This window comes from Oryzias latipes, chromosome 12 (assembly GCF_053564925.1).
Source record: "Oryzias latipes strain Hd-rR chromosome 12, Olatipes_Hd-rR_3.1".
Taxonomy (NCBI): Eukaryota; Metazoa; Chordata; class Actinopteri; order Beloniformes; family Adrianichthyidae; genus Oryzias; species Oryzias latipes.
Window position 1 is genome coordinate 20,821,635 of NC_136248.1, and position 14,491 is coordinate 20,836,125.

General features: G+C 38.5%; 1 protein-coding gene across 3 annotated transcripts in view; it reads left to right on the forward strand.

Moving 5' to 3' along the window:
• rgs3a (regulator of G protein signaling 3a) overlaps positions 1 to 14,491 on the forward strand; it is a 322,617-nt gene that overhangs the window by 44,249 nt on the left and 263,877 nt on the right. For 2 of the 3 annotated variants that reach the window (XM_023960529.2, XM_023960531.2), the window contains 4 exons: positions 497 to 564; positions 11,566 to 11,647; positions 11,809 to 11,914; positions 12,827 to 13,259. In XM_023960529.2, coding sequence (XP_023816297.2) covers positions 497 to 564; positions 11,566 to 11,647; positions 11,809 to 11,914; positions 12,827 to 13,259 — 689 coding nt within the window. Of the gene's footprint in view, positions 1 to 496; positions 565 to 8,662; positions 9,458 to 11,565; positions 11,648 to 11,808; positions 11,915 to 12,826; positions 13,260 to 14,491 lie in introns of those variants that run through there. The other variant, XM_023960530.2, reaches the window with a different exon arrangement.

Consider the following 14,491-nt stretch of genomic DNA (forward strand, 5'->3'; position numbering starts at 1 on the left):
ATCTGCATTGTGGCACAAAGCTGAATGCTGCCTTTATGAGCGATGGTTAAAAAGGACACTGAGGCGTGAGTCCCGTAACCATAGCAACTTCCCAGGAGCCCTATGACGGACAGATAATAGAGTGAGAGAGGAGTTCCTTTTTTGCTTCTTTACCCCTCCGTCCCTCCCTCCCTTCTTCCCTCCCTCTCACTTGTTCTCACTTTCATTCCCCTCTCGGGCAGTTTGTTGGATTTTCCCATCCTATACTGTTTTCCTTTATGCAGCTGCCTTTTTGTTGTTTCTTTTCTCCTTCTGTGTGCTCTCTAAAGTGCAAACATCTGCCTTGCGAAACAGTCTCTGCTGTAGCTACTTGATGTGATCTGTCTTCAGGCACTTTAATGGACCCTCACAACTATTTGGGGATTTTATTTGTGTTCATCCAGAAAGCTGTTTTGCATTGGAGAAATGTGCTCCAGAAGCACTGTGTCAGCTTGTGATGCCTTTGTCTACGTTTCAGAGGCTGTGCTGTCAAACCATGGTGCTGCCCCCGAGACCAATCACCCTGAGATAATGCAATGCCTAACAGTAAGTACAACCCATAACAACTTTGTTTCTCTGATTCCCTGTACTTTTGCGTTTTCTGTTGTGTATCAGTATTTATTGCACAAGTGTGTGCACAGGGATTGGCTAGGTTCTCTCAACACTGACCTTTGACATTGCACTGATTCCAAAAAGTCATCATGCATAAGCATACCTTTAGAAAGACAGTGGCTGCACGAATTCCACTTTACAAATCCTGAGCAGCCATAGCAACTAATTAAATTATGTGCTTCAGCTTTGAGCAGTGAATGGAGCAAGATGTCATTTCTTGAAAGGCTGTTCGTCAGAAGGCTGATTTGCATGTGGAGCAGTATAAGACAATTTTGCAGTCAAATGTGAATCACTATTTGCTCTCAGTATTTTTTGGTGTTAGCCTTTCATACTTTTGTATTTTATATTTTGCAAGATTTCCTGCTGTTATTTGAAATTTTAGGTAAATTAAGGGCCAATTTCTGCTTTCTTGGTATTAAGGAGGCTGGAAAGCACTTACAAATGAATGGGAATCTTGTACAGCACTTATGTAAAGGAGTATTTGCTTAAGAACAGAACAATTAGAGCACTGAAGAATTAAATCAGCAAATTTACATGTTTGGCAGATTATCAAGCAGAAAGGTTCTCTGCAGGAGTTTAAGTCAGAGCCTTGTGAAAGTTTATTACACCTTGCACTGTGTATAAAAACATGTCAATGATGTGTAAATGGTTAATAATTGAAAGAAACTTATTACCATATCCTACTTTTTCTTAATTTTCTTTTCAATTTCTTTGTTTTCAATTAAGGTGATTTCGCTCCTAAAAAGACACAACATTTTTACATTTTAAACTATTTACCGGTACCTTTACTTCAGACACTTTTTGGTTAATCAAACTAAACATCCTAATGTTAAGACATCCAGCTTTATAAATTAATTTTGCTTCATATCTGCTTTATTAAAAGCTCCTGTCCTTTTGTTTAATGCACAACTCCAAGTTTTTTTAAATAAAACATAAAAAAACACAACAAAACCAAAAAAAGTTGATAAAAAGACAAAGATATTTAAAATGTTCTTTCATGAATATTTTATATGTTTTAATATGCATTGCGCATATGAACAGAATTAACATAATAAATCGAGAGGAAAAACAAGAACTTTTTAGGATTTTTACAGACTGTCATAAACTGAAACAGAAATAGAGCATGTGGCACTCTAAGAGGTATTCATTTTCAAAGAAATATACATTATTTTTTATTTTATTATCAACAAAACAAAGGCACATGTTCATGCTTTGAAAAACACAGCCCTCTCCTCACTTTAAAGCACGAACTTGATATGCACTTTTAAATCTGATGCAAATGCTTTTTTTGCCACCATTTGATGATGTTTGATGAGCCTTCTCTGTCATTGGCAAAGAGCAAAGAAAATTTACTAATAGTAATAAATAGCTGTACCCTGAATACAGAGCCATGCAGCATCACTTTGCTTGTCAGCTGGCATTAGCTCTTCAACTGCTGCTGTGTATTTGGATCAAGCACTGTCTCAGTCGGACAAAAGATGGAGAAGAAGGTGAGGTTAGCAAAGGACATGTCCTTGGCTCACCAGTTTTGTATCTGAATGTTTGATTGATTTTAGGAGTCAAATGTCTGTTTTCTCTTCTTTACGCTGCAATTTCTGATTAGTCATACAGAGACAACTGACAAGAGCAACAATGCACACTTATGTATTCACAGAAAGTTTCAACTACCGTATTTTCCGGACTATAAGTCGCACCGGAGTATAAGTCGCACCAGCCCAAAAATGCATTATAAAGTAGAAAAAAACACAGATAAGTCGCACTGGACTATAAGTCGCATTTTAACTTTCACAACCTTATATGATACAATCATAGCAGACTGTTTATCTAATAATTTCAAAATAATTTTTTCTCAAACTTATTTATTTATTCTTTTCATGAAGCATCATTGGCCAACTAATACTCTGTTTTCATCCTGTATTTTTAGAAACAGTTGTCATTTTTATTGCATTTCTGAATCTATGAAATCATTGGAAAATAGAATATTTTGTTGTTAGCCTTCAAGATGTTACTGTAAAAAAAACTTTGCTGATTCTCTGAGTCACTTAACATACTCTTAACACTTAACATACCTCATACATCAAATTGACAGAGGAACATCATCTCTATTCCTCACAAATGAACACAACAGGAGGGTTAACAATGTATTTATTTCAATTTATTTCTAATATAAGTCGCTGTGGAGTATAAGTCGCACCCCTTGCCAAACTATGAAAAAAAGGCCGACTTATAGTCCGGAAAATACGGTAATCAGTTTTCCTAACATGCATGCGGTGGACTCAGTAGGGTAAATGCAAACTCCATCAGTCAGTCAGAAGTTATGTGTGACAAACAAACCTTACATTCAGATATTTATAGCCTCTTATTTCCTACCTTTACTTTGAAAAACCCATAGAAACCGTTTGATATTTGATTGCTTTGTTAATGGCTTGGATTACGTTAGCTATTGAGGTTTAGGTTGAGTGATTCTCTTTGTGGTCCATGAAGCTGGTCACTCGAATGCAAAAGAGGGAGCCGTCATGCAGCTTTCAGCGTTTTAGTCTAAAAGTTGTTGCTCAGTTACAAACCAAGGCACTCTGTTTTATTAATAAGTTATTCAGATTTTCGGGAGAATTTCTGCAAATTCTGCAGATGTTTTGGGGATGGAAGTGAGCGAAAAAAGCTGTCTTTTACCATATGTTGAAATGCAATGTCATGCTTACGCTGTGACTGTTCTGTTGTACACTGTCACTCTGCAATAATGCCAGGCGACTTCTAGCTTTGCCCCTGTCAAAAAGGATTGTGTCTCGTGATGCTAAACCTATGCTGTTTGGGGCAATGCTGCAACTGCTCGGCTAGTTGTTTTATTTAGAATCTAAAGAATGTAATTTAACCTGCAGCACTGTTTGTATATCAGCTCTGTAAGCCGCTTTTCTTTTTTTACTTTTCAACTTTTTCCTGCCTACAAAGGAATGAAGATAGAGTTTATTAAAGAAAAAAAAACTTAGTTTAGTCCCATTCTAACTGTAAAACCCCCACATCAATTGGATTTGTACAGTTTGAGCAGAACGTATTAAAACCATTAAGATTTGGGCTCCTGGAGTGACTGACAGTTGGAGCCATTCAGCTGATCAGTGTGACTTCAAGCTGCATCCGTGTTGCTTTGGAAACACTCCAGGATGTGGATCTGTAGAAAGCGGTTTGGTCAAATGAAGTTTCTGTTTTGCTCCTGATTCTGACTGCGAAGGATTACAAAACACACAAAAAAGGTCTTCCTTGAAGTTCAACAGTTCACACGCTCTTTCAGTCGTGTACTCATTGGCTTCGTTTGAAATATATCTTGTTTTTTTTTTTAATACTTTACATCAAAAGAAAGCTTTATATTTTGGGAGGACATTTTTTTTTGTAAATCCATTGATTTATTTGGTTGTGGAAAAGTTTCACATCCGTATTTATGAATGGTCCTTCCCTTTTGCTGCTTCCCCTCCCTCCTCGTCTGTATCTATGGGTGAATTAGAGGAACAGATGATTGTGAAGGACCGTCTCAGAGGAGAGTTCAAGCAAAGAGGGCAAATTCGCAGACTAAATTGAGGGCAAATGAAAAACCTTTTAGGCTGTCTTTTCTTTTCTCTACCCACCTTCTGTTGCCTTGAACTTGTTCCCTTCCATGCCACTGCACTGTCCTCCTCCACTTAGTAGTAATTTCTGTGCTGTTTTTTTCTCCTACCACGTTGTCACCCCATGGTTATCACCCTTTAGCAGACAAAGAGCTCTGCGGTATCATTATCTGCCCACTCTTTACCGATTTAAACAGATTTCAATGTTTGATGACCACCTGGCATATCAGTTTGTTTTTGATGATTTACTCAGGGCTCATTAAATGCTTTGGAGAGTTCAGATTCTGCTGAAGATACATGATACCCACCAAGGAATGTCCCTTTAGAAACCCCAAAGCTATTTCAGGCACATTTTCTTATCCTCTGACAATCCCTTTACAGCTTTCCTCTGCAATTTGTTAGAGCTATTTCTCTTTCCTGCTACAGTTTAGAGATAAACTGTGCTTGAAACTGTGCTTTTTTTTTAGTTAGGGTAGATAAACGTTTTTTTAGTGCATGCACAAAACATTTGACCTTCCCCTCTTAAAAAGAAGCCTGTTTTTACTGTTTTTAAAGAAAATGTTCACTTTATTATATAAAACCACTTTTTAGGATTGCTGATCAGTTAAAAATAGTTTTCAAAGTTATGTTATGTTAAATACTTAAAGGAGAAAAAGCAGAAGTAAATTTTAAACTTGGTGTTCAGGGTTCTTTTAAACATTTCCAGTTAAGTCTTCTAATCATGCCAGTTGTGCAGAGCATTTCTTTAAAAAGTTGATAGTTGTTTTCCCTGGACATGCAGTCTTTTGCTATCACTTTACTGGTCATTTGCCTCCTAATGGATTCTATGTAACTAGCTCTGGCATGTCGATTACATGGAAAAGTGTGTGTAAACGTGAAAACAAATTGTATTTCTTTGATTTTTTTTTTTCCTTTTTTTAATTTCAGACTTTAGTTTATCAGTAATGCATTTTTTTGTTCTGACTTGTCAGTGTGGAGCTTTACAGTCCTGTTTTGTTTGAATCTGCCTCTTGTTCTATAATTGCTGGTACCTAGGTTAAGTTGTCACAGCTGCCTCTTGTTAATTTCTTCCAGTGTTTATAACTTATTTGTTTTCAGATTGTCATAGTTTCCTTCTACTCAGGATTTTTTTTCCTGTTTATGCTTTGCTTCAGTTCTTTTCTGTTTTCTTTTTCACTTTATTTTATGGATTCGTTTTTTTTTTTTTTACCAGACTTTCTCCAGTTTTCCTGCACTTGGGTCATTGTTTATCCATCAATCATGGCAAAGTGAATTGATTGTTGAACATTGACGACAAAAAGGTGTGTTTTTACAGCGGACGTTGCAGATTTGAAAACAGTGTTTGTCTCAGATCAGGAAATAAAAAGGTTATTCTTTTTATTAAAGTTGATCATGGATTATAGAACCCAAATTTTTTTCTATTAAATAGTTAACACTAAGCTTAACAACTGGTCTGTCAGTTCTGCATTTTTAAAGAACTGGTGATAATTGACTTTATAAGGGTTGTTGTCGAGAATAGATTTACCTCTACCACCACCAGGGGACAACTTAAGTTTTTTTATTTTTCACATTTCTGAACAGAAATTCATTTATAAGATGGTGAAATCATAAATCTTTCAGAACCATTAGAAATGATTTCCAACAGCCACTTTCTCAGATTGTAGGTCAAATTTAATATTTTAAAACTTGCCATCTAAAATGTGGATTAGCTGTGATTTATTTAGAAGGTTTGATATAGACATATTTTACCTGCTTCTGATTCATGTCAAGTACTGGAACCCAGGTTAAAAGCTTAAAAAGAAATTGGATAGATTGCTAAAGTTACCTGGATTTCATTTTTCATTTTATTGTTAACGCTAACCCCCAGACCTTAGTAAACAACACATACAATAGAATTTCAACACTTTAAGACACTTTTGTATTTTTTTGTATACATACAATAATGTAAGAAAAAGGCTGAAACTGCTGAAAAATCAGTAGATAAGCACTCATGTGTCTGTATAAAATTCACTTAACATGATGCCTTTTGTGCTCCAGTAAACCTGCTGAATTATTTATAGTGAAGTTCAAAACTGGTCCTATTTTTTATGATCCAGATGTTGGGGTCATGCATTTTTTACATTTCCCTCTCGCATGAAAAAGAGAATAAAACATATATACCATGTGACTATGTTACCATGCCATAAAGCAGAACTTTAGCAAACATCAGCACTAAAGCTGATGTCACTTTATGTAGTTAATTACCTACAGAGCAATGCTTTGGTGCTTTAAGTCTTACTCCCATCATCCTTTGATCTATTGTAAAAGCGTTCCCAGTGTTCTTTTAATAATGACTATGCCATTTTTCGCCTCCAAAAACAAAACAAAAAATGGTGTCATTTACTGAGACATAGTTTCTGGAGAGCGGCAGTAGTTCATTACAAATTCACCTCTGAGTTGTGAGCAGGACTGTTGGTGTAGAGGAAGCTTGCCTCGAAATCCTGTCATTCATCTGTTTAAATGCTTTTCTGCTAGCTCACAGCTCCAATTAAACCCCAACCTAACATTAGCGGTGCAAGCAAATACTGATACACAAAGCAATATTGGATCTGTCCAGTTGTAGAGTTTTGAGCCAAATAAATACCAGGTCAAACAAGAACAAATCATCTATGCATCAATTCATCAGAATGGAGTGGAGCAGGAAGCTTGTGGCCCACCGTCTGTAGCACCTAAGTCGCTTCGCTGCTACAGGCTTTTTCTTTGGGCAGCTGTGGAGCAGCGGTCGACCCATGATCGTAAGATAGAAGGTTCGAGCCCCGCCCTGCACACCCATGTGTCGAAGTGTCCTTGGGCAAGACACTGAACCCTACCTTGCCTCTGGTGGTAGGTTGGTGCCAGTGTTCGGCAGCGGAGCCACCACCAGTGTGTGAATGTGTGTGTGAATGTGTGTGTGAATTTATGAATGTGTGTGTGCCTGGGTGAATGGGTCTGTGACTGTAAAGCGCTTTGGGCCTTGTAGGTAGAAAAAGCGCTATAAGTATACACCATTTTTCTAACGGCATTTTTGCGTTTTTTCCTGATTCACAACTATTTGAATGAAGAAACACCCAGAAATGCTGTTTTTGAGCTGAATTGTTTTTTTTATATGTCCTCCATCATAAGAAAAATGCTGCAAGAGAATGTTAAAAACACCCAAAACATGATTTTCATCACAGTGGGTCTTTAAATTTAAAGTGGATCTTAAGCTGTGACCCTGAACTTGGTCTTGGACCGGTCTTGTGCTGAATGGCTTCAAGGGCACCTCCCCCTTTGTTGGGTGTTTATTTGGGTCAGAAAGAGAAACACAAAATGAGAGAGAAATCCCACACTAAAAAACAGATTGGCCTTGTCTGGCTTCTAGTTGAGCTTTTCAAAACTCCTTTTTCATTCCTCTCTGTAAGACATGCTTTATTCTCTCCTTTTCTCCTCTCCCTCTAATCAGTCCTTCTGCCTGTTTGGAGGTGAACAGCGCAGCGGGAAGATTTTTTTTTGTGTTCTTGATGGGTAACCCTTACCCCTTTAAAAAGAGACAGGGGAAAGCTGCCATTACCACTGGCATGAAGGTGTCTAAAGACAATAGCGCTGTCTGCCACTTTATTAACTTGAGGAGATTAGTCCTTGTGTCAGCTTTCTGTTCATGTTTTATCCATGAGCCAGAAATCCAAGGGATTAAAAGAAAAGGAGGCAAGGTGGGATTAAATGGGTTTGGCAGGATTTGGTAGGATCAATGCAGACTTCTTACTTTGTGCCAGTTTTGAAGTGTTTGTTGTCATTATTTGGTAGATTCCCACCATTGTATCAGACATATAAATGTGTATATATATTTAAAAAACAAAAGCAAAAAAACTGTTTGGATAACTGGACGTTGAGGGTTTGCAGACCTGCAGATTTCCGCACAAAGCAGTTTAAGGTGAGAGGGAACAGCTGAAAGGAAAAGCGTAGGAAATATGGAAGTTGAAAAGATAACAAACAAGCATGATGTCTGGACAGGGAGTATGGGAAACTACCGTGGAAAGAGTCTGGTGGCCCGTGACGTATAAGTAATGCGAGTGAGTCCTTGAAACAAACAAAAATCAAATTAAATTGTCTTTTGTTTAGAATTGTGGTCATTGTGTTGGCATCAAACCTGTCAGGGAATTTGAAGCATTTCCCATGGCAGCGCTCATGTGGTCCGAAATGAACTTTTCTCAGACCTTTTAGACATTTCCCATCAACGTCCTGCCTGTAGCACTTTAATTCATATGTGCCTCACCTTTGTTGGTCGCTTCAGAGAACTGTAGCACCTCTCACAGCCTCGCAGTGAGGACTCAGGAAGCAAAGCGACCTTATCGGGGGCCGACACACAAAGCTCTTCTTGCCTCAGAGTGGCGAGGTATGCATAAGTGATTGTACATGTGTGTGTATGTGCATGATGGTGGGAGTGGGGGTGGGGGGCAGTGGGAGGCACTTCCTCCCATTCTTCTGCTGTGGAAGAGTTCCCATGAGCGCCCCTGCCAGGAGCTACAGTCGGGCCCAAGCAGGCCAAGCCGGAGCTCGTCTCGCCTGCGTGACGCCAACTCACACTCACACAGCTGATTTTAGGCGCTACTGGAGCTTCTGTTGTTCATGCAACACACTGAGGAGCGGGGTGTTAGAGTGGTGGCTAAAAGGAGAAGAAAGAAGGGAGAATGGACACTATAGGGGGGGGATTTACTAGAGGACAGTAACATCTGCTGCAGCTGAGAAGAAAGCAACCAAAAAACGCCCACAGCTGAATGTTCATGAATGACTGGAGTCACTCATGAGCTTTACATGGAATTAAGTTCATCTGGAGGTCAGTGACAGCTGAGAAGAAGGTGAAACGACCCCTTTTGATTCTTCAAGTTTCACATGATCTGCATCTAAAGCCACCTCATCTGGTCTGCCATCTGGAGCCCGCAAGGCTTAAGGAAGTCACCTCTTGAACTCTCTGGACAGCAGTCGAGATGATTCACAACACGTTGAAGACCTCAGAACCTTCAGAACAAAGCCCCAGGAGAACATGCTCAGCTGCGCAGAGAAGGCTGTGGAGATACTCAGGCTGCAGAAGGAGCAGCCAGGTGGAAAGTCACCGTCGCAGCGTTTGCGTGTTGTCTGCAGACCTAAATGCTGGAGAGGACAGAGCAAGAGGAGGAAGTGGTGTGATACACACTATTCACGGGCTTTGCCACCTCTGCATTGGATGTAGGCTACCACAGGTGTGTCTATGTAAAAACAGAAAAAAGTAGAATGGCTGCACTAATTGTACAGTATTTATGTGTGTATCTGACACTCAAGTACATCCTTTTATACCTGCACAGAAGAAAAAGCACTTTTCACAACTTGTCCAGCCGAACAGGAAAATACATTTTATGAAGTGAAGGCATGGGATATATAATGAATGTGGGTTTTGTTTTTGAAAGGGAGAAGCAGCTCTTCATCCTTTAAATTATTGAAGCTTAATACTCTGAGACAAAGATCTGATGGAGGGACAGCACACAAAAAGCTGAAGGAGAGAAATTTCAGATGAAAGCATGCCTCTTGTGTACAATCCAGGGTCAACTGTATAAAAGATAACAAATATATACAGTTAGGAAAAATTAAAGATTAAAAGTGATCGTTGCAAAAAAAGGAAAAACATCCATACCATGGAAGTCTTTTTAACAGTCAACTGTTAATTCTACCTTTTACTGCATTTGTGGAACGAAGATAGGAAAAGTTCTGCTATCAACAAATAGAGAATGGCAGGATACCTGCTCCTGCCTTCTCATTCGTGCTGAGCATGAGAACCAGGAGGAAAAAGTCCTGTCACACTCGCAAACAGTTTACAGCAATTTGTATCTAAATTCAGGACAGCAAAGATCCATTTCTTTTTTTCTTTCAGGTTAGACTATATTGAATTTAAATGCTCTTCTTATACCAGCTACATTGAAAATGAATGCTTGCAATTTGACACTATAACATTCATTCACGTAAATTGTCTCATTAGTCATTTTTCATGCACTAAAAAAAAAGAAATTACATCAAGAGAATTAATCCTGATTTATTGGATTAGTATCTTAATTTGGTAATAGAACTAGGGCTTTAGTAAATCTGCAGTTTCTGTTCAAAAAGACAGCAGAGATGGAACTCTTTTTTTTTAAAGACAGACATTCCCACATCTGTTCATTCTCTGTTCATTTTTAGGCATTTGTTTCCAATTTATGTCGCATCAGGCTGGTCTTTTAAAAATTTTCCATAACAATCTGTTGTTTTTCATTCTTAATTCCGTTGGATTGTTTTTGTTGAGTACCATCTGTTCAGCTGTTTACCTTTCTCCCCTGCTCTGCAATTTCCCAAGTCCAGCTCCCCTTTTTCTGACACTCTAATCTGTTCATAATCTTTTCATCTCTTATAAATGTAGAATCTCAGTTTGTTACCATGTATTTCTTTCTTTTTTTTAACATTATCTCCACTTTTTTTGAAGAAACTTCTCAGTTTTCCCCTTAACAGTGTGTCTGCTTAATAGGAAGGATTAAACAAACTGTGGTTGGACTTTGGGTGGTGTAACACTCCAGTATTAAGCATTTGGTTATAGAGAATAATGTAGAGAGTCAATCCTCACAGAAATATGAAAAAAACAAAAAAACAATTCTATCTCAGAGAAAAAAAATCAGTGGACTGTGCAAAACCACAATTGCACCCGACATTTTAGGGTCATTACAAGCTTCGAGCCTCTAAATAATCCCTGAATCTCCACATTGTTGCTTCTCCCTTAAGGGCAGATTTTGTAATTTAGCAGTGTATTCATATGCTTTTGCTCTGTTGCAGAAACAAAAACCAGAGATGTGCAGATGAGATGGAAAGTGAAATGTTTTGGATAGAAACATGTTGCTTTTGGCTCAGGCCATCAGGTGCAGAGAGAAAATGTTTGGCAACAAGAACAAAAGGGTTAATGGGAAAGAATTGTCAGCACATTTTTGTGTTTTAAAGTGTGTGTTGGTAAGTTTGACAAATTAGATGGTACAATTTCCTCTATGGTGGTAATTTCTCATATAAGTTCCCAAAAGCCTTTAAATCAATTAGTACATTTCTTCTAAATCACTGCAGTAGTTTTTCCTCTAACTCAACTAATTAATTACACTCACCGGAAAACTGCTGTCAAGACAGTTTTAATAGGAAGTAACAGTAGAAAGCAAACCTACTTACTCGCCCTCTAGGGAGGAAGTCAAATATTTTGCCAGCATCCTACTTTTGGTACCTCAGGTAGTGGGGGGCTGAGACGGAAACCTTAGTTTTTGCATCCCAAAATGACTGTATGGATCTGTCTGCTTGGTCATTTTTGCAGGTGACCATCCTTCGAGGAAAGGATGGATATGGATTCACCATCTGCTCCGATTCCCCTGTGAGGGTGCAAGCTGTTGATCCAGGCAAGTTTTGCATGCACATGTCAGTTTACATGAAGCTCAAAGGTGTTCTGACCCACTACTTTAAGGTTGTTATTTCATCCATGCTACATAATGTCATTCTGCACTTCAAAGACTACTTGGGCCTGCTGGATACATACTAGTCTTTCCTTTCACTCTGGCAGGGGGTCCAGCGGATCTGGCTGGTCTGCAGCAACTGGACACTCTGCTTCAGTTAAATGGGCAGCCAGTGGAGCAGTGGAAATGCGTGGACCTAGCTCATGCTATAAGGTAATCACCATAAATAACCAGAGAAAAACATACAAATGCACATTACTATAAAAGTAAAGGATGTAAAAAAAAGTTTGGTTGTACTTTTAGCCTTTAAAAGCGGCTTAAAATGGTAAAGGATTCCTGTCGTCCAATTTTTATTTTTAAATGAAGGATGAAGCGGCAAAAATTTGTGCAAAATAAACTTGAACATCTATACTAAAACCTGTTGAATCATTTTGGTTTTGATTTTTTTCTCTGTAGCAACTATGCTAGTGAGCATAATATCAGAATGAATAATATTTCAAGGTTTTATATCAGAGGTTAGTAGTTTTAAAACAGGCAAAGATTATCAAAGGATGGTTGGGAATCATTAAAATATACATTTATGCATATTTTAATATAGGATTTAGATTTGCTTAAGACAAAATGTTTAAGAGATTGCATATTTTGTAGAATTTTGAGGATAAAATAGGCATTTGAAAAGAAAAAAAATCTGACATTTGTTATTTTATTGTTACTATGAGACACCTGTTATCAAAATTTCAGTCAGATTTAAAAAAAGAAAAAAAAAGTCCAAATTCTGGCCGAAAAATCAGATTTTTTACTCAAGTATTTTTATTTTATTATCAGGTCAGAATCTTGAGGTTAGGCTAAAATAAACAGTAAAAAAAGGTGAAAAGTGTATAATTTCAATAGAATTCTCAGTTTAACAAATTTACATTTTGCAGTCCTGATATTTGTAAATAATTATTTTAATACTATATGTTGTTTCCATGTGGTTGCAGGAAAAGGTCATTGTTATATTTCTATACCAGATTAGTTTAGCAAACACTATGTCTTTTTTTAGATTTTATATGCTGCACATTTTCACAAAAAACAAGTGTTGCCTTGTTTGTTTTTAAATTACATTTTTTTTTTGCTGTGTTGCAGAAACAGCGCCAATGAAATCACAGTGGTTGTGTGGCGTACTGGTCCATCTGCGAAACCCAATTTTGAGGGTCTCATTCACAGACCCTCCTATAAACCCTCCACCTTAAACTATGAGGCCCCATCGCCCCCTCTGCGCAGGCATGCGCCAGATGTTGGCACAATCAAATCCCCCCCAGCCGTGCCGCCTCTCCCGGCTCACCACCGTGCCACCGCCACACGCAGGCTATTGGTGAATGGGTCTGAAGCGGGCAACAATGTCGGCGTAGGCCGGGGTACGCTGGCATGGGGAGCTCAGGGAGGCTCGATGGATGATCTGGATGGAAAACCGCGTCTTCTCCATCACCCTGCTACTGCCACATTAAAAGGAACCCGGGTGAAAGCATCAAATGGAGACAACTACATCATCCTGGCGCCCATCAACCCTGGAAGCCAGGTACCGCAAAGTAGCGGAGGACTGCATCTTCATCATCTTCTTCGCCCTCCTCCCTTTCACCATGGTCATTTGGTGGCTCCCCCTAGATATGTTTCCCTACCATACATCCCTAGTGCCGATAGATAGATGGACTGTATGTACAGTGTGTCTGCATCATTTGGGATGCTGCTGTCTCATTTATATTATGTGTGTTTTTAACACATTACATTCACCGAAAAGCTAAAGGAAGCAAAGGCAGCATCAAGCTCCATGGGACTCTTTGGTTGTATTTGCTTCATAATGTTCAAGCAACAAAGTTCATTATGGAAAACAACATGTAAATAATTAATATCACAGACACAATCTAAAGAAATGTATGTCATGAATTACCTAATATCTATAATGCAAATAGTTATGGCATTCAATAAACATTTACATTTCCTGTAAAAACACATGTACATGTACAGCAGGACATGTATGTGGCGTTTCATTTAGTACGTTTTTTTGTATTTTAGATTAAAGTTTTAATCACAAAATAAAGAAAATCTAATCCAACATAAGGACTGATCTGAATTCCTTAGCCAACATCTTCTAAACAACAAAAAATACTAACCAATACAATCTAGGGTGGCAAATTATGAGATTCAGGAATTGATTCACAGCTCCTCTTACTGAGGAAGAGTAGGAAGTTCAGTGCTTATCAACCAATTGCAACTAACTAAATCCAGAGATGTCTCATACAGAGCTGGGAAACTTACTCATCTTTTATATTTTCTATACCTCTGCTCTGAAGAGTGTTTGTGACCTGAGGCCTTTGTATGGGCCATGAGCATGCCTAATGTATGCTTTTCTGCTTTAAGTTAATGCACCCAACTCTCTAAAGTGTGTACCAAGAGTGGCCGTTGACATCAGGTTAGGAGAACGGGCAGGGAACCGTTCAAAGACACAAGTGTATTTGAAAAAAAAAAACCCAAAAAACTGTATAGCCTCGAGGAAAAGAGGAACGCACCATCACGGTGAACAAATCTTCTCATTCGAACTGCTGCAGTTTCTGTTACTAACAAAAGCGAGGCAGAAATTCGGTGTTTTGACCCGGCTAAATATAAAAAATGCCCTGTGGAAATAGGTCATAATGATGGCGTTTTAAATGGACGCACTACTTCGGTTCACAATAAATGCATGCTGCTGAGGAAATACCCTGATTTGCTGCCAAAAAAAGGCAGTGCCAACTTTGAGATGGTTAAACTTGTTGG